At 55.7% G+C, this 18,128-nt stretch overlaps 2 protein-coding genes across 7 annotated transcripts in view; both read left to right on the top strand.

The window, feature by feature from the left end:
* SCMH1 (Scm polycomb group protein homolog 1) overlaps positions 1–6,938 on the top strand; it is a gene marked incomplete at its 5' end in the record, with an annotated part of 141,436 nt that extends 134,498 nt beyond the window's left edge. For 4 of the 6 annotated variants that reach the window (XM_079696794.1, XM_079696789.1, XM_079696791.1 and 1 more), the window contains 3 exons: positions 612–677; positions 5,227–5,357; positions 6,420–6,938. In XM_079696794.1, coding sequence (XP_079552920.1) covers positions 612–677; positions 5,227–5,357; positions 6,420–6,545 — 323 coding nt within the window. In that variant the 3' untranslated portion in view covers positions 6,546–6,938. The remainder of the gene's footprint in view (positions 1–611; positions 678–5,226; positions 5,358–6,419) is intronic. The other 2 variants (XM_079696790.1, XM_079696792.1) reach the window with 1 other exon arrangement.
* Positions 6,939–11,741: 4,803 nt separating this feature from the next.
* SLFNL1 (schlafen like 1) lies at positions 11,742–17,659 on the top strand (the record flags this gene model as incomplete). Its single annotated transcript, XM_079720657.1, has 7 exons — positions 11,742–11,869; positions 12,023–12,180; positions 12,374–12,553; positions 13,689–14,314; positions 16,127–16,642; positions 16,752–16,895; positions 17,537–17,659. 7 exons carry the CDS (start codon positions 11,742–11,744, stop codon positions 17,657–17,659), a joined length of 1,875 nt encoding a protein of 624 aa, XP_079576783.1.
* Positions 17,660–18,128: the final 469 nt, after the last annotated feature.

Raw genomic sequence — 18,128 nt, 5'->3', positions numbered from 1 at the left:
GGATTTGTTCCAAGTGATGCAAGAACCAGACAGTATCCTTGGCAGTAAGCATTTGAAGTATAGTAGAGATGAAAGTCTCTGGAAGCAAGGCAGCAGTTGAATGGATTGCCTCTGAGGATTATGGCAGGAATTGGGGTGGAACAGAAGGTAGTGAGTTAAGTACCCAAAAGTCTTCATTTAACAAAGAGCAGAAACCCAGAGATCTACAGATGAAAGTGATCCGGAAGAGCAGACGGTCAGTACATGTCTGGCCTCTGAAGAACACGAGCTTCTGTCGGAAGATGGTCTAAAAGCAGCAGTGGGGAGACAGGAGAATGCCATTTCCACACCCACTGTGGCCTCCCCCAGTCCAGGGATGGATGAGGTGTTAAAGAATAAGAAGACTCCAGTAAGCAAGGCCTGCAGTGGCAGAGGGGGTTCTCAGGAAGGCCGAGACTGGGAGAGAAGCCTGGGATGCCCCTCCCGACCCTAACCCCAGCAAGGAGCTCTGAAGTAGAGGCAGAGCAGAGAGTTGGTGCCCTGCCTTGAGACTTAAGTCACCTCAGCTCTCAGGTCTTCACACTCCTCAGACACAAAGTGGAGGTGGTGATACTGACCTGCTCTTTTCACAGGCGTGTTAAATGGATCACATGGAAGCAGGGATATGGGGTCATTTTGGAAACTAAATCATTCCCAAGGTATGAGGGGGTTACTATTAGTGTTCTCTTCCCCAAAGCCCTGTTTCTGTTAGGAGTGCTTCCTTTTTTAACTTTATTTTTTTTTATTGAAGTACAGTTGATTTACAGTGTAGTGCCAATCTCTGCTGCACAGCAGAGTGACTCAGTTATACACATATGGGCATTCTTTTTTTATATAATCTTTCCCATTATGGTTTACCCCAGGATATTGAATGGAGTTCCCTGTGCTCTACAGTAGGACCTTGTTGTTTATCCAACCCTATTGACATATATAATAATTGGCATCTGCTAGTCCCGAACTCCCAGTCCTTCCCTCCCCCGCCCCCTCCCCTTGGCAACCACAAGTGTGATCTCTATGTGTGTGAGTCTGTTTCTGTTTTGTAGACGGCCTCATGTGTGCCATATTTTAGATTCCACACGTAAGTGACATCATACTGATAGGCTGCCTCGCATGGCACTGGCCTCAGATGCCACTGTTGTCTCCCAGGCATCTCCACTCTTCCCTTGGGATACACTGGGAGTCTGTTGGCCAAGTCACAGTCTGAATCTCTTTTGACCCTGAAGATCCTCATAAAGCTATGAGAGAATTCTCTTTGGTTGGCCCTAGAATTGTTTCTCTCAAAGAATTTAGATGACAAGTCTATGCCCTCCCTTATTTCATTGATCCATATGGTCGGGCCTCAGTTTGTCAGTCTGGCCTCTTGTGGATGTGCCCCACCTTCCTTAGTCATCCTCAGACTGAGACACTCTGCCTTGCGTGAAGAGTAACCACCAGCTGTGCCCATTGGATGGAGAGAGAGACCCCTGGTACAGTCTGTCTGCAGAAATGGGCATAGGAGAAGACAGAGACAGGGCACTAACTTCTCTCCTTCCTAGCTGTGTGGTCCTGGGCAAGTCACTTCACTTCTCTGGGCCTCAGTTCCCTCATCTCTAAACTAAAGATGATGATACTTCCTTCAAAAGCTGTTTTAAGGGTCAAATGAGCTGACGATGCTGGGAGTTCTGGGTGTATCAGGCCGCTCTCCGCCACATTCACCACCGCCACCTGGTGCATCCCAGTCGTCTCTTGCCTGGACTATTACAGTAGCCTCCTTTTCAACTGCTCTCCCTTGCTTCTGTCCTTGCCCCCTTAACGACTGTTATCAACGCAGACTCAGAGTGTAAGTTGGTTCGTGTCACTCCTCTGCTCAAAACCAACCTTCAGAAAAGCCAGTGGTTTGTCAGTGGCCTACAAGGTCCTCTGTGATGTGCCCTGCCACTCGTCCCGCCCCACCACATACATACATACTCTCAGATGTTATTTCCTGCCACGGTCTCTTCATTCACTCTGCTCCAGCACACTGGCCTCCATGCTAACCCTTAAACATGCCAGTCAGTCTAATGCTCAAGGTCTCTGCTCAAATGTCATCTCAGAGATGCTCTCCTGACCACTGTATAAATTAGCAACTTCCTGCCTCCTGCCCTCATGGAGTGTATGTTCTAATTGAGTAGGCTAACAGACAAACATGTAAATATATATGAGTATATATGTGTGTGTATTTATAATATCATTATATAAGTATGTGTATAATTGTGTGTGTGTGTGTGTGTGTGTGTGTGAGTGAGTGATTCCTAGCTCCCCTGGGTAGAGGAATTAGCTAAGATGGTCCCAGAAGCTAAGATGGACATATTCATGTGTAGTATCTGCTCCCTGCTCTCCATCATCTGTGCAGTTGGTTTCTGTTTCAGCATCGCAGTGGACTTTCAGGGCAGGGAGAAGTGGCTGGCTTACACAGCCCTCTCCAACTCCCTGTCTACCACCCCTCTAAAAAGCCTTTGGAATTTCTATGGCGCTAATCACCCTGCTTGCTCCAGCACACTTCACTCCGGTCTAGTCAGTGCCCAGCTACAAGCTTGAGAGGTAATATGTTCCAATCTCTTCCCCAGGGAGCAGGAGGGGTTCCAAGCCAAGTGTGTTTCGACTTTTAGACCCGGGACCTGGAGTGAAGGAATATGAGAGAAGATCTTTAGCCTTTGCAAGACATGGTGGAAGAGTAGGGCCTTTCTACTTTCACTGGTGTTTCACCTCTGACAGTTAGCTGTTGACTGGGCATCTCCTGGGTGGTGAGGATACCAACACGAGCAAGGCAGGGTCCCTGCCTCAAGACAGACCTAGTCTGGCGGGGAGACAGAAAAATATACATGGAACTATTACATAGGATCATTCACTGATTTAGCAAACGTGTTTGAACATCTGCTGTGGCAGAGCAGGCACTCTTTTATGTGCTGTGAAAGGAAAACACTCTCCTCCTGCCTGTCTCCCCACGTTCAGCACTCTGTTCAGCCCTGCTTCACTTCCCCTGCAGACGTTTGGGTCTCCACACACCAGGCAATTCTGCGATACCAGCTGGGCCTCCTGCGGTTTTACTCAGTTCTGACACTAGCTCCCTGGAGGAAGCATCAGATCCCACAGGATAAGGGCTCAGTCCTACAAGACTGACCCCCACACACACATACTTCAACTGCCGGTTCAAAGTCCACATTGTTACCTGTGCTTCTGACTGACTGGCTCTAAATTAGAGGTTCCTGTGATCCCTTCCACGGGTTTGATTAACCTGCTAGAGCATCTCACAGAGCTCAGGAAAACTGTTTACTTGATAGATTACCAGTTTTTTATTAAAAGGATGCAATTCAGGAACAGCCCAATGGAAGAGATGCATAGGGGAAGGTATGGGGGAAGGGGTATGGAGCTTCCGTGCCTTTCCTGGGTACACTGCTTTCCCAGTAACTCCACACGTTCACCAACCCAGAAGCTCTCTGAAGCCCTGTCCTTTGGGCTTTTATGGCGACTTCATTATATCGGCAAGTTTGCTTATGTCGTTGGCCATTGGTGATTGAACTCAATCTCTAGCCCCTCTCCCTTCCCCAGAGGTTGAGGGGTGGGGCTGAACGTTCCCACCCTCTAGTCACCTGGTTGGTCCCTCTGGCAACCGGCCCCCATCCTTAGGGGCTTTCCAAAAGTCACCACATGAACATACCCAGGTGTGGCTAAAAGGGACTTGCTATGATTAGCAAAAGACACCTTTATTTCTCGGACCACTTAGGAAATTCCTAGAGTTTTAGGAGTTCTGTGCCAGAAAAGGGGATGAAGACAAATACATATGTTTCTTCTTATTAATCAGAGTATCACAAGGACATAGGGAATAGGAGAAGACAGATAAACATAAATGCATGGAATTACTGTAGGTTGTGATATGTGCTGGGGGTGGAGGGAACTAGAGTAACTGGGTTGAGAGTGATTATGTGGGGACTGAGTACTTTTATTAGGATATCAGGGAAGGCCTCTCAGAGGAATCAATATTTGAGATGAAACCCAAATGTTGAGAAGGAATCAGGTGTGCAAAGATGTGGGCAAAAGACAATTTTAGACAGAGGAAATTGTGTGTCTGGGTCAAAGAATAAAAGCATGGCTTATTCAGGAGGCAGAAAGAAAGCCAGAGTGTCTGGAGCTTGGTGAGTAAAGGACGGGGGCAAGGGGGAGAGGAGATAGAAAGGGTCAGATGATGGGATACCTTCTAGACCATGGTAAGGGGTTCGACTGTATTTCAGGTACGCATTTCGAGGCCATTGCATTTATTGACATGATCCAATTACTTTTTAAAGGTTGTTTTGACTGCCTTACGGAGAAAAGATTATTAGAGTGATGTGATGGGGGAAAGCGTGTAGAGATTGAGCTGTAACCAAGAGATCCATGAAATGCTTTGGGAGACCAATTATTTCAGGATTAGACCGGAAAAGTTTCATAAAGGAGCTGATCCTTGAAGCCAACCCTTGCTTAGCTAAGTCAGAGTTTGCCAGAAAAAGAAAAATTGAAGGGAGAGAAGGGGGCACATTCCAGGCAGAGGGGATGAAGCATGCCAGAGATCTGTGCAGGTGACGATCATACAGAGAGCTCAGATCCCACAGGGGAAGTGGGAGGGGCCGTTTTTGAGCCAAGATTGAGATAAAAGCTCTAGGCAGACCATTAAATTAACATTGAGATTCCTGGCAGCCAAGGCAAAACTGTTCTGCCTCCAAGTGTTTGGCTGACTTTGCTACAGCCTTGGAAGAGGCACTGGGTATTACTATCCATCACTTTTTTTCCCTTCCTGGGCCCCAAGGACTTGGCTATAATCTAACCCAGCTCCCGAGGTCTCTCTAGAAATGGTCCCCAGAGCCAGAGCAAAAGCAGCCTCACCTGCCAGCTCCTCCACGCCCGCCCCCAATCCAGGTAATCCCCTTACTTCATTGCTACCCCTGATTCAGGTCCAGGCAGAATCACAACCTCAGTTTAAAATTCCTTCTAACCATTTCCAGAATCAGACCTACCCTTAAGATTTGAGTGAAGAGGGTCTCAGGCCTTTGGTCCCTTTGTTGAAAACCCTTCCCTCCCCGAGTTGCCTCTGGTTCCTCTGCTCTGGCACTGCTGAGCCTCAGTGGTCACACAGGGCCACTGGGACAGGCCAAGGAGAGTGCTGGGGAGTTACAGACCAGTCCCCGCCCGTTATGCAGGTGTCCTCCTGTCCTGCAGGGTCGGACCGCCGGGATGCCTCTCGACAGAGTGGCCGGGACCCCTCCTCGTGGACAGTCGAGGACGTGATGCAGTTTGTCCGGGAAGCTGATCCTCAGCTTGGACCCCATGCTGACCTCTTTCGCAAACACGTAGGTGCCCCTGCCTGACCTCTCCTGTGTCCGCTGGGAGTCTTGCTTCTGCAACTTATAGACTCTTAAAGGGGCACGAGCTATATACTTGTTCTAGGTCCCTTGAAACTGAGCACAGGTGACACCATACAAACTTAGAGACAGAATCTTGGGTCCCAAACAACCCTCCCTGGGCACTGAATTCAGCTCACTCCGTTAGTGTAGGATCTGATTCAGCCACACTCCTACTGGGTCCCAGGGACAGGACTCTCCTCTCCTAGGAGCACTTGCTCTCATAGCTACCTGCTGTGGCCTAAGGCCAAGTTAAAGAGTCTCTTGCCAAGTGGGCCCCAACTCTCCTACCTCATCAGAACCCCATCCTCTACTTTCTCCGCTCTGAGCCTCCCCCATCTCTTCAAGTGGCCATTTGCCCCTGTGGCCAGGGACTGCTGCTGACCCCCCTGCAGTGACCATACTCCTCATCTGGGGCTCAAACCCACTTCCCTGTAGCCCCTACCGCCTGGTGCTGTTCTGTGCTTTGGGCATTCAGAACAGCACTGCTACCTCTCACTGGTCACTTACTCCTTCGTGCCAGGTGGGTTTGGAGGGTGCTCTTAGATCAGGCCTGAAGGTCTCACAGCTGCTCAGCGAGCGCCTGCTTTGTGCCTGGCCCACACGGAGGGGTCCCTGCTGCTCAGGAAGGAAGGTGACTCACCGGATAGCCCTTGAGGGTCAATACAAAAATAGTCCGTGATGAGTGACAAGTACACTGACTGGGGAGGCCGCCTGGGAGGAGACGGAATTGAGCTGACCTCAGAGGTTTGGGAGCTGGGGAGACTGCCTCTCGGGCAGCAGAGGAAAGGAGAGTCCTGTAAACGTGTGTGAAGAGCTTAACCAGGGGGGGGTCAGTAGTAGATGCTCGGGAGGGGTGGCTGGAGACAGAAGCTGGGGAGAACAGGTAGGCTGTAGCATCGCAGCAGGTTCACTGCCGCGTGGCTGGCATCTCCCTGGGTGGCCTTTAATCAGAACCTGGGGTGGTCAGACCACCCAGGCCTCTGATGGCGCCTCCCTCCATCCCCCCAGGAGATCGATGGCAAGGCCCTGCTTCTGCTGCGCAGTGACATGATGATGAAGTACATGGGTCTGAAGCTGGGGCCTGCACTCAAGCTCTCCTACCACATTGACCGGCTGAAGCAGGGCAAGTTCTGAACAGGGAGACGCAGCCTAGATAACTGAGGGATCGAGCAGAGGGGCCATTCTTCTCCCAGGAAGGAGGGCCGTCGGCCCCCTCCCAGGCACCTCAGTGGGGTCCAAGGCTGCCTCAGGACTCCAGGAGGCTGTGTGGAGCTGCCAGCACTGCCCCGCCTGCCATGGTATGTCCTTCCATGAAGGGCCGAGGCGGGCATGGGGCCCAGGGTTGCCGCTGCTCTTCCCCTCAGCCCCGCCTCGGCTCTGAGGTCTCCTGTATTTATTGCTCAGGCCTGGCCGGCCTCTCCCGAGGAATTTAGACTGAACGCCTTCCAAGTGATGGAGGAAGGGCCTGACCCCTGAGGCCTCGGAAGACGGGGCCCTGAAGTGACACTCGTGCCCGGTCCCCTCACCACCCGCTGGGCCTGGTGTGGCTCCCCATTACCCCATGGCTCCTGCCTTCTTCTCACGAGATCCGCGGACTCCAAACTCATGGTGCAGACCTCTACCTTTTTTAAGAAAAGATCTTTTCTTATTGTTAATTTATTGTTTCTGGCACTTGGGCAAGCCCTCCAGTTCATACCCCTCTCGCTCCAGACACTGGGTTTCAGGAGGAGGGAGACTGCCCTGCCCCGGCCCCAGACAGGCCCTCTCCAGAGCAGTGTGGCCCCTTTCCAGAGGACGTTACCTAGGGTCCCTGTCCCCTTGCCTCTCTTACTCCGCTGGGCCCTCTGCAGCCTTGGCCTCATCTGTGGGAATGGGAGTCCCTGCCCTGCACTGTCCCCACCGCAGCTCCCTTGCCCTGGCCAGAATTTCTGCTGAAGAAGGTTGGGCCCAATGATTTTAAGCCAAGAAGGCCCTAAGATGGATGGGAGAAAGGGGTCTCTAGGCTGGAGTCTGGTTGTACCCACTCCAGTGTCCACATGCTTCCTTTGTAAGCAAGTCAGCAGCACAGCTGCCCCCGCTGCCATCTGGACTTATTTTATGTCAATTTGTTTATAAATAAAAAACAATATAGATGCCAGTGTCTTTGTAATCAGTCAACAGATAATCAGTATTCCCCCGAAGGGCAGGTCACTCCCCTTGTCTTGGTCTTTGCTCCTCGTTTTTATCTATGAGGAAACTTGGACAAGATGCTCCCTGAGTTCTCGTGACTCCAGCAATCCCTAGAGAACAGGCTGTCTTCCACGTGCCCACTGGGGCCCCAGCATGGCGTAGCCACTGGGGAGACGGTGTGAGATCCGTTCTCTGCCCTCAAAGGGCTTTGTGCTCTGGTGCAGCCAGACAGCAGTGTGGAGGAAGCAGCCACAGGAAGCCTGAGCAGGAAGGACAATATTAGGGTCAACAGCTCCAAGGAGCCTCAGTGCAGGGGTGAGAAGAGATGCGGGCTAGCCCGGGCTAGCCTGCAGGGCACCTCTTGCGCCGTCCAGGGGCCGGTACTCCAGTCTAGGACCTCACTTCCCTGTTTATAAAGGGCCCCAGGAGGAGAAGGTGCGGGGCAGCAGCACAGTGCAGTGTAACCTGATAACGACTAACACGTCGCTGTGTGCCCCACCAGCTGCGCCATCGGAATTAGAACGATCTCATATAACCTTCACAACAGACCCATTTTATAGATGAGGAAACTTAAGCTCTGATCGAACAGACAGGAACTGCCAAAGTAGGCATTTAAAGCCCAGGAATCTGACTCCAAGGCCAGGGCCGAGATTCCAGCCAGTGCAGCTATTTTTTGTGATGCTTTAGGTGGGTCATTTCCCTCTGGGCCCGTCTGGCTATGAGGGGGTTAGACGAGGAGACCTCTAAGGATCCTACCATCCCTCATCAGCGACTAGTTCCAACGTGGTGTTTTCCACTTGGCCACTGTGAGGTTCATTATTATAATCGTGGGCCCCGTGAAGCAGTCGGGGTCGGGGCTGCCGAACTAGAAGAAGCCCATTCTCCACAGACTCCTGGACCTATGTCCCGTAGGCTGTGCTGTTCATTCAGGGTACTCCCAAAGAGGGCCTCATTGGACCCGGCGACAAACTTCTGGATGTGAAGGTAAGACTAGTGTATGCAGGCAGGCCAGATGTGCTGCCAGGCCGGGCTTGTGGAGCAAAATGGCTCCCACCCCACCCTGTCCCTCGTCAGCAGGCACATTCACCTTTCCAGGGAACACTCGTTAAGGGCTTCTTGGTGCTAAGTTGTTTGTGTACGTTAGCTCACTTAAACCTCACTTACAGCTCTCAGAGATAACCGCCACGTTCCCCCACTTTAAAGATGAGGAAACTAAAGCTTAGAGAGGTGAAGTTATAATACTTGCCCCAAACTCCATAGCTAGTAAGGGGTGCGAGACAGCATACTGCCTGTCACACCCACCAGGCAGCCTTTGTCTTGGGTCCTGCTAACCATGCAGACTCGACTCCCACAGGCTACACTGGGGGTGGTGCTCACGTTGCAGACAGACCGGACACCCTGCCAGCACAAAGCAGGCCTTTCCGGTGGAGCAGTCCTTGCAGAGCCCACAGTCATCCATGACCGTTCTTTTTTTTTTTTTTTTTTTTTTTTGCGGTACACGGGCCTCTCACTCTTGTGGCCTCTCCCGTTGCGGAGCACAGGCTCCGGACGCGCAGGCTCAGCGGCCATGGCTCACGGGCCCAGCTGCTCTGCGGCATGCGGGATCCTCCCAGACCGGGGCACGAACCCGTGTCCCCTGCATCAGCAGGCGGACCCTCAACCACAGCGCCACCAGGGAAGCCCCCACGACCATTCTTTGTTGCCCAGGTGACAGCTCAGGTGCAAGGGGATAAGACATATTAGGGAGAAGTGGGGCTCACCTTGGTTTAGAAGCATCGTGCTACAGGGCAGCCAGTAACTCCCTGGTGCCATAGGCACAGTTTCCACGTCCCTGTCAGGGACGTGCCTACTGGGTCCCTGTGCTCAGGAAGCCCTGCAGGAAGGGCGATTTACAGTCTATGCACAGCACTCCTAGACCAGGTGATTTACAATTAGGGGTCATTTTTATCATAAGCACTGTTGCCTTGAAATGGTTGACATTCCATTTTTATCTGGTTTCCAAGGGAACAGAACTAGAAGGGTAACCAGATGTCAAATTCTGCAGAAGGGGAAAGGATTTGTTACGGTTTCACTCATGCTGCCCTAACCTCTGGGGTCAGAATTGAACGTCATTTAAGAGAACAAAAAAAAAAAAAAAAAAACACCTCGACTTCGCTGTTTCACAAAGCCAAGCCTTCTAATAGTGACCAAGTCATCCAAAGAAGCTGAAATGGTGTCCGGTGGGTGAGACCACACCACTGATCCCGACAGGGCAGCCACCCACAAAGCGGGAAGGCATGTGGGGAAGTGGGACTGGGGGACAGAGGCCTCCGGCAGCAGCTTCCTGGGCCCACCCTCATTGCTATGACAAGGAGAGACATTGACTCCGGTGCTGAGGAACATCAGGAAGGAAAAACCCAGGCACTTAGAAGAGAAGAGCGCAGGCTCCGCTCAGGGCTGAATCCTTAGGGAACCTCTCTGCCCCGTCCCCACCCGTGGTCCCTCCCCACCTGCCGGCTGCGTGGCCCATGTCCCTGGGCTCCACTCTGTCTCTGTTTCCCAGGCTGTTAGTCTTAAGTGGAAGTGTCCACAGCACCCTCTCCGGCATCTTTGTGGAAAAACCCAGAGACCCTTCTCTGGGCTGTGTCACCGGTGGGCCAAGTGGACACAGTTTCTGCCCTCGTGCCCGATGCCACGACCCCTCCTCAGAAGAGCCACAGGTGACTTGCCCCTTGTCTTACAAATGAAGTTGAAAGCATGGAAAACTGTCTTGCCTAGGAGACTCCAGACACTCCCTCCTGCCCCTGTCGTCCCTCAGCTTTTTTGCAGCCTCCTTACCTTAATGCCCCAAGTCACCCCATCCCATCAGGGAAGCTCCCCAGTTGGAAACCTCCAGGCCAAGCGTGAGAACTGTGTGTGTGTGTGCTTGTCCTCCAACACCAAAGCCACCAAGGATGCTGCCAGGGGCCAGCGGCCAACAGGTCCCAGGGTACAGTTACCAGGCCCGAGACATCTGTGGGCAGCTGGGCTGGTCCTGTCAAAGGATGGGCAGGAATCAACAGGCAGCCGCTGGTGGGCAAGGGGAGGAGTCAAGACTGAGGCTGGAGCGTCCCGGGGCCCGGATGGCGAAGGCTGCGTCCACACCACTCTTCCCCTGAGTTCCAGAGTCTGTTCTCCTGACAGCCCGTCCTCTCCCACGTAACGGCTGAGCTCAGCCCTCGCCCCTGCCCCGTCCCCTGCCCCTCAGCTGGGGTCCCTGGGCGGTTCACGCAGACACCCGTGCTTGCTACGGTGTGGAGGATCGCAGCCACAGGCGCCACCAAGTGGACACTCTCCAGATAACGTGAGAAGAGCCCTATCCACAGCCTCCCTCTGCCCCTCATCTTTGGGCTCACCTTGCATTCTTTCTTTTTTTTTTTTTCTCATTCTTTTACTTTGTATATTTTTTCACATCTTTATTGGAGTATAATTGCTTTACAATGGTGTGTTAGTTTCTACTGTATAACAAAGTGAATCAGCTATACGTATACATATATCCCCATATCCGCTCCCTCTTACGTCTCCCTTCCACCCTCCCTATCCCACCCCTCTAGGTGGTCACAAACCACCACCGAGCTGATCTCCCTGTGCTGTGCAGCAGTTCCCACCCACCTTTCATTCTTAACTTTAAATTCAAGAGGTTGTCTTCCTCCAGTGCCAAGTAGGGGCTGTCAGTAAGGTCACAGACATCCAGTGAGAGGACTAAAAGGGGCTGCTGTTCCACAACGCCGAACTCGTGTCCGCCATCACCCAGATGTTAGCCTGAGATGCTGTAAATAACCCAGTTTACACTGCGGTGCATTTCAGTATGTGAAATATCATTTTGTAAATGCTTACAATGAAAGACAATTTTTACCCCCGCCAAAAAAGAAGTGGAACTGATGTTCAGCTCACGTAAGGCTGTTAACAGAGCCCAGGGAAATATCTAATACAATCGTTTAAAGAGATTTCCAGTAAGAATGGGGAAAGATTTGGCACTCAAATCAGTTTGGGAAATTTCATGCCAAACAGCTGCCTGATAGCGAGGCCCCTAGAGAAGTATGTTATGTTCACGTGTTTGTTATGTTCTCTGGTACATCCACGTGTATGCTCATCCGTCAGGGCGCCTCTCCCGGCCAGCTGTCTGTCTCTGCATAACTCATCATGACTCGAGTTAACCGTCCAAAACAGCCACAGCCCCCACTTGTTACTGTGAGAGCAGCTCGTGATGGCAGAGTCCAGAGAGGCCTGAAGAAGAGGGGGAAGCCTGGAGAGCTTAGAGCCGTGATTCCGTAACTCTCGGCTGTGGATGCAGAGGCGGGTCAGCCCTGGCTGCTGGGTCCCTCCCCCGAGCCTCACTGCCACCACCTGGGGCCTCGGGCCTCCTCCTTTCCTCCACGCCACAGTCTCCTCTCTCAAGTTCCCCACCCAAGCTTCTGCCTCAGTCTCTCAGGGAAACAAATTCATCGGCATCTTCAGAACGGCTGCTCAGAGAAAGAGGCAGCCTTCTCTCCACGCTGTCACGCAGCTTCCCCAGTCTGCAGCATCCGCTTCTGGACACCCCCCTCCGCCCCCTCACCCCGTCGAGACTTCCAGAAGCAGTGTGGGCAAGTGCTACCTACATCTGCATCATGAAAAACACTTTCAAAGCCCCCACCCACCCAAGAACAGATTTCTGCATTAACAAAGGCTGTGCATCACCCGAGTCCTGGTCCCCGGTCAAACAGCAGGTGACAACCCTGTCCTTCAAAAGACATGGCAGCGCTTGACCTATTTCTCAGGGCTCTTCTGGACAGCAACCTCCACCTCTGGCAAAGAGAAGGGCCTGGTGTCAGGGGAGCCGTGGAACCAGCTGCGTTCTGATCCATTCTGGGAGCAGCTGGGCCCTGTCCGTGCTCAGGGGAGCCTGGGATTGGTGACTGAGGTGGGGACCTGTGTGGGCAGGAGGGCCCGGAGAGACCTGACAGAGGGAGGAAGTATGTCTTCAGTCCCTGGATTCTAGGAGCTGCCCCGAAGAAGCCCCACACGAAGCTGCATGAGATATCCGTTTACACTGGGGTGGGGAGTAGGGAGGACTTTTCCTGGTTCACTTGCCAAGCCTAGAAGCATTGTTGACTCTCCTGAGATCACAGAGGTGGCTGCACAGGCCCCACCCACTTCCTACAGCCCTGGTTCCCCCTCTCTGAGCCAAGCCCCCCAGCACCCTGGGGAGCTGCTGGGCAGGGGGCAGGGGTCTGTGGGAGCGGAGGGCTGGCACCTCCCACTCTCCCCCAGGAACCATCAGGACATGAGGGTCACAGGCCTCCCTATTCCTCCTATTCCCGTTTGCCCTGAATGTCCCCACTCTAGCAGTGGTCCCCAGGCCCTGATTGCCTCAAGGATCCAATCTGAAAAGATGCAGGCCAGTGGTACCTGCCACGCAGACCGGAGGCTGGGTGTATGGGGGCGAGTGGAGGGGCTGGTGTGTGCGCATGTGTGCTCAGCTCAGGAGTGAGGGCCCCTGGCCTAGCGGGAGGTGGTGGGCGACGTACACGAGGGCCCAGCTCTGCCCCTCATTCCGCCCCTCCTCACTTCTGCTCTCTGGACCCAAACCAGAGGATCTGGTCTAGATGAGCCTCCTCGAACTGTACGTATATATGCAAAGCCCGTTGTTCTGGGGAGGGGCTGTAGCTTTCATCCGTGTGCCCAAAGCAGAAGAACCTCGCTCTAAAACCCTCTGACCCAGCCTGACCCCTTCAGAACATCTGCTGGGCTCACCCCGGCTTCAGAGCAGGCAAGGAGAAGCACAGGGGGGCCGCAACCAGTCCTCAAAGCCCTGGGTTAAGGCTGCTTCTCCAAAGGCCCCTTGAAAAGGTTTCTCTGGTGCCTGGAGGCTGGGCAGGAAACCCTGAAGGCATCTAGGAGGCCCCAGCCTGTGGATTGGTGAGGGAAGACAGGCCCACGGGGGCCAGTGGAAGGATGGGGGGCGTGCCTCAGAGACCTGAGTTCTGGTCCCCTCTGCCCCGCTTCGAGCACATGCCCTCAGTCTTCCCTCCTGTGGGATGGAGCGGCAGGCCCACACGCTCTGTCCTCTGGCTCAGCCCTGTCTGACTCTCCTCTTTCCTGTCTGAGGCTTTGGGCGGGTGGCAGCCCTTTCCTGCCGGCCCTCTGCCCACCCTCGCTCTCTGGTTCCACCCAGCCCCCGCCAATCTGTGAACCTCCCAGGAGCCTTGGCCCCTCCGAGTCCCCTGGGAGGCCCTGGGCCCCGGGAGGAGTGGCCAGCGGTGAGGAATCCCAGAAGCCCCTCCGAGGGAGACCCCTCCAGAGACCTCCAGGAAGAGGTCACTGCGACACAGGGGCAGGAGCCCCTCATGGAGCCCCCAGGCAAGCGGCCCCTGCAGGAGCTCCCCGCAGAAGAGTCCGTGTCTGAGGACTCAAGTACCGAGGCGGCTCCCAGCAGGCATGTTCTCTACGTGGGCCACCTGAACCCCCAGCTCTCAGTGCCCGCGCTCGCCTGCCTGCTGCGAGATGCCCTGGAGCGGCTGGAGCTGCCGGTGGCGCGGGAGCACATCCAGGTGGTGAGGCAGCCACGCAAGGCCTACGCGCTGGTGCAGGTGGCCGCCCACGAGGACGCCCTGGCCTCCCTGCCCTGGCGCCTGCACACGGCCTTGGAAGAGCACCACATCATCAAGGAGCTGGTGGCCCCTGGGAAGGAGCTGGTGCTGGGTGAGGGCCGGGGGCCCTCAAACCGCAGAGAGGTGAGCGAGGCTTTCCCCGAGCCGGGCGGCCCGCCAGCCGCCGAGCCGCACTCGCGGGAGGCCTGGGTGCGGATGGCCTGTGCTGGGTGGGGGTGAGGGGTCTTGGAGAAACTGGGGACGTATCTGCAAACCTGGGGGCTGCTACTCAAATGACTGTGGTCCCAGAGGGACACTGGAGGGACACTGACCCTTAGAGTTTGCCTCCAGCCTGGAAGCACATGAAGGAAGACCCGAGCATCAGACCCTCCCTGGGCCCGTCTGCATCCGGCCTCTGGGCCAGGTCAGCCCAGGCACGAGGATACGCAAGGGTCCTGGCTTTCTCCTTGGCTGACCTCATCCGTTCAGTTGCAAAAACCAACACCTGCTCTGCCGGGCAGTACAGCAGAGAGTAGAGGCGCCACCCTGCCCTCAGGGAGCCCTGCGTCTATGAGCCACGAGGGGGCAGACCTGGAGCTGGAGGAGGACCCAGGAGGGTCCTCACTGCTCTCTGGGGACAAACCCCCCGGAGAGTGAAATCCAGGCTGGGGCTTAGGCAATGGGACAGGCACTTGGGGAAGGACATCCCCAGCAGAGGGATGTGGCGCATACGAGGGGACAGGGTGGGGATGGATGCCTTTGCAGGGTGGCAAGCCGGTTACTGTCCCTGGAGCTCAGGCTGCCGGGGGACTGAGGAAGAAAACCAGGCCAGAGGGCAGGGGCCAGGCCACCAAGGGCTGTGAGACCAAGGCAGAGGCAGCAAAAGGTCGGCTTCTGTGGGGGTGGGAGGGAACAGTCAACTCACTTTTGAGGTGGTGGTAGTCACTCTGCAGGATGGGTGATCTTGGTTTGTCTTTTCCTTCGGGATGAAGACTCCATGCCATTTAAACTGTTGCAGAGCTAAACAGCTAAACGGGCTTACATTTCCAGACCTGTGGCCTGATGGCATGTTTGTATGATAGCTGGTGGTTTTCTCAAGTCTCCACTAAGTTTGTCTCCACTGGGAGCTGCAGGGCTGGTAGGGATGTGCCTCTCGTCACTACACCCCAGCCCACACTGAGCTCCCAGCCCTGGAAGCCACCTCTGGAGGCTGGAGGGCAGCAGGGAGCTAGGGAAGGGTTTTAAGGGAGGAATGACAGTGTGACTTGCATCTGGGGTCAGCGAAGAGGATGGATAGGACGGGGAGAGCCTGGAGGCAGGGAGTCCGATGGTGAGGCCCAGAGCAGGGAAGCGGCCCTGAGCAGGCTGCTCCCAGAGCCCTTGAACAGAGCAGAAACCGTGAAAGGGACTCAGGAGGGCCGGAGGAAAGTGGAAATTCAGGAGGACTGGTTCAGCAAGGCTTTCAGGGAGATCAGGAAGAGGGTGGCAACTCTGGGAGCCCCTCTCAATTCAGAGACATGCAGCTCTGTCACAGGGAACCTCAGGGTACCGAGGTGTCTCCTGGGATGATCCAACCCTGCGCCTCAGAGGCCGACCTGCAACCCAAGCGGAAAGAGAATGGCTGCAGGTGTCCCAGGTCCCACCTGGGAAGGAGAGCTCTTCCTACCCATGTGCATCCCATAGTTCACCTGGGAAGAGGGCAGCCTCAGGGGAGGAGCACTGGCTGGTTCCAGCCCTTGACCCAGCAGGGTTTCCCGCATCGGCCTTGGGATGGTGGGCAGAATTAGCCCCCTCTGCCTGGGAGAAGCATCAGGATGCCCGTGTGGGCTGGGCCCTGGGTGGATGGGGTGGGTGGAGGGGAGGGATTCTGGCCGCCCGTCCCTCCTTTGGCCGCCAAGGTCAGGGCTCCCGGCTCTTGCCTGGGCCCATACACCCCGCTCTTATCCCCCACCCCAGCAGGAGGAGGACAGCGGCCCGAGCCCCAGCCCCAGCCCCAGCCCCATTCTGGGCTCCAGCCCGCCGCTGGTCTGGCTCGCCGGACCCCTTCCTACCCAGGCCCCCACCCCACGGCAGGACTCCCCAGGCCGGCCCAGTGGCGCGCACTCAGACAGCGCCATCGTGCACCGGGAGATCCTGGGCCAGGAGCGTCTCTTCCAGGGCGCCTTCCTGGGCAGCGAGACACGCAACGTGGAGTTCAAGAGGGGTGGCGGCGAGTACCTGAGCCAGGCCTTCAAGCACCACCTGCGTCGCTACGCGTGCGCCTTCCTCAATAGCGAGGGCGGCAGCCTGCTGGTGGGCGTGGAGGACAGTGGCCTGGTGCAGGGCATCCGCTGCAGCCACCGCGACGAGGACCGCGTGCGCCTGCTGGTGGACTCCATCCTGCAGGGCTTCAAGCCCCAGGTCTTCCCCGACGCCTACAAGCTCACCTTCATCCCCGTGGTCAGCACCTCTGCCACCGGCACCCCCCTCAAGGTGAGCCCTGCCCCCAGCGTCCCCAGGCTGCCCCGGAGCCAGAAAGGCGGGATTGGGGCTGCACACTGTCCGGTGCAGCACCCACAGAGCTGCCGTTGCCCTTCCCCAGGTGATCCGCCTGAGCGTGCACGCCCCCAAGGCCCAGGCCCAGCCGCAGCTCTACGAGACGGACCAGGGGGAGGTGTTCCTGCGGCGGAACGGGAGCATCCAGGGCCCCCTGTCCGTACGTGCCATCCAGGAGTGGGGCAGGCAGGTAAGTGGCCCATGCCAGGAAGGCAGGGTGGGGGCCACGCTGGCCCTGGGCCCCTCGGCCACCCACTGGGTAGGCTCGCAGCTGTTGGGTTTCCTCTGGTGCTCCCCAGGGGCTGGACTGCAACAACCCCGCTACCTCCAGTATTCCTCTGCGGTGTAGCTGGGGCCGCCGGAGAGTGGAATGTTGAAGTTCTAAGACAAACCAGAGGGCTGCGTACTGCATTTGGGCGGAGGCCCTTAAGACAGGGAGGCAGTGAGTGCTGGACACAGCACTTGGACACAGTCCCAAGGAAAAGCCCTTTCAAGAGAGAAACATAGGTGACAGAAAAACAGAAGAGGGCAAGGGGCTGACAGAGAGGGAGAAGGACATGGCGGGGGGCTGCCAGCCTGAGCCTGCCCCGGTACTTGTGCAGGCTGCAGAGGACGGGTCACCCCAGGGTCTGGGATGCTGGCAGGACTCTCCCCGAGACCTCAGGGCTGACTTGGTCAGGGGACCTGGCCCCTCCGCCTACCAGGGCCAGTACAGTGCCCAGAGACCTTGAGCAGGCCCCCCAAGCTCTCTGGGCTTTCCCTTCCTCCATCAGTTCAGCCCCGGTTCTGAGATGAGGTCAGCTTAGGCACGCTTCTCCGATGTCTCCTCAGAAGTGGACGGCTGAGCTGAGCAAGCTGGAGGAGAGGCTGCGGGTGCTGACAGCAGAGAAGGAGCAGCTCCAGCAGCAGCTGCAGCGGTACAAGCCCATCTCCTGCACCTGCTGCGTCCTGTGAGGGCCCCAGCGCTCTACCTGGAACACGCAGGGCCGTCCTACTGACCCTACGTCCCCCCAGTAAAACCAGTCTGGGCTGCTCAGAGGTGGATGGGAGCTCTGCACTTGCTGGCTCCTTCTACAACAGTCTGCTCACATGGGCTGGTCGCCACGTGGTGTCAGTCCTGAGCAGACCCTGATCTGTGTAGCTGAGAAATTGCACTTAGCACAATCCCCAAGGGAACTTACTTTCAGAAAGAACGTGTAAAAACTTGGCCAGCGCTCTCCTTGGGCTGAGCTGTAAGGGACCGTCCCTCTGGGTCTCTGACTCCCGTTGGCTAGGCAGGTCCAGAAAGGGACTTGTCATCTTGGGAAAGCCCCTCTGCAGATGGCGAAGTACATTGGTAACTGCGGTTACAGGGTGGACAGGCCACCCCGCAGACCCACCTCTGGCTTGCTGGGATTTGGGACTGTCAAAGCTCTGTAATAAA

This window comes from Hyperoodon ampullatus, assembly GCF_949752795.1.
Source record: "Hyperoodon ampullatus genome assembly, chromosome: 2".
NCBI lineage: Eukaryota > Metazoa > Chordata > Mammalia > Artiodactyla > Ziphiidae > Hyperoodon > Hyperoodon ampullatus.
The sequence above is the reverse complement of the archived record's forward strand: the minus strand, read 5'-3'. Positions and strand labels throughout refer to the sequence as shown.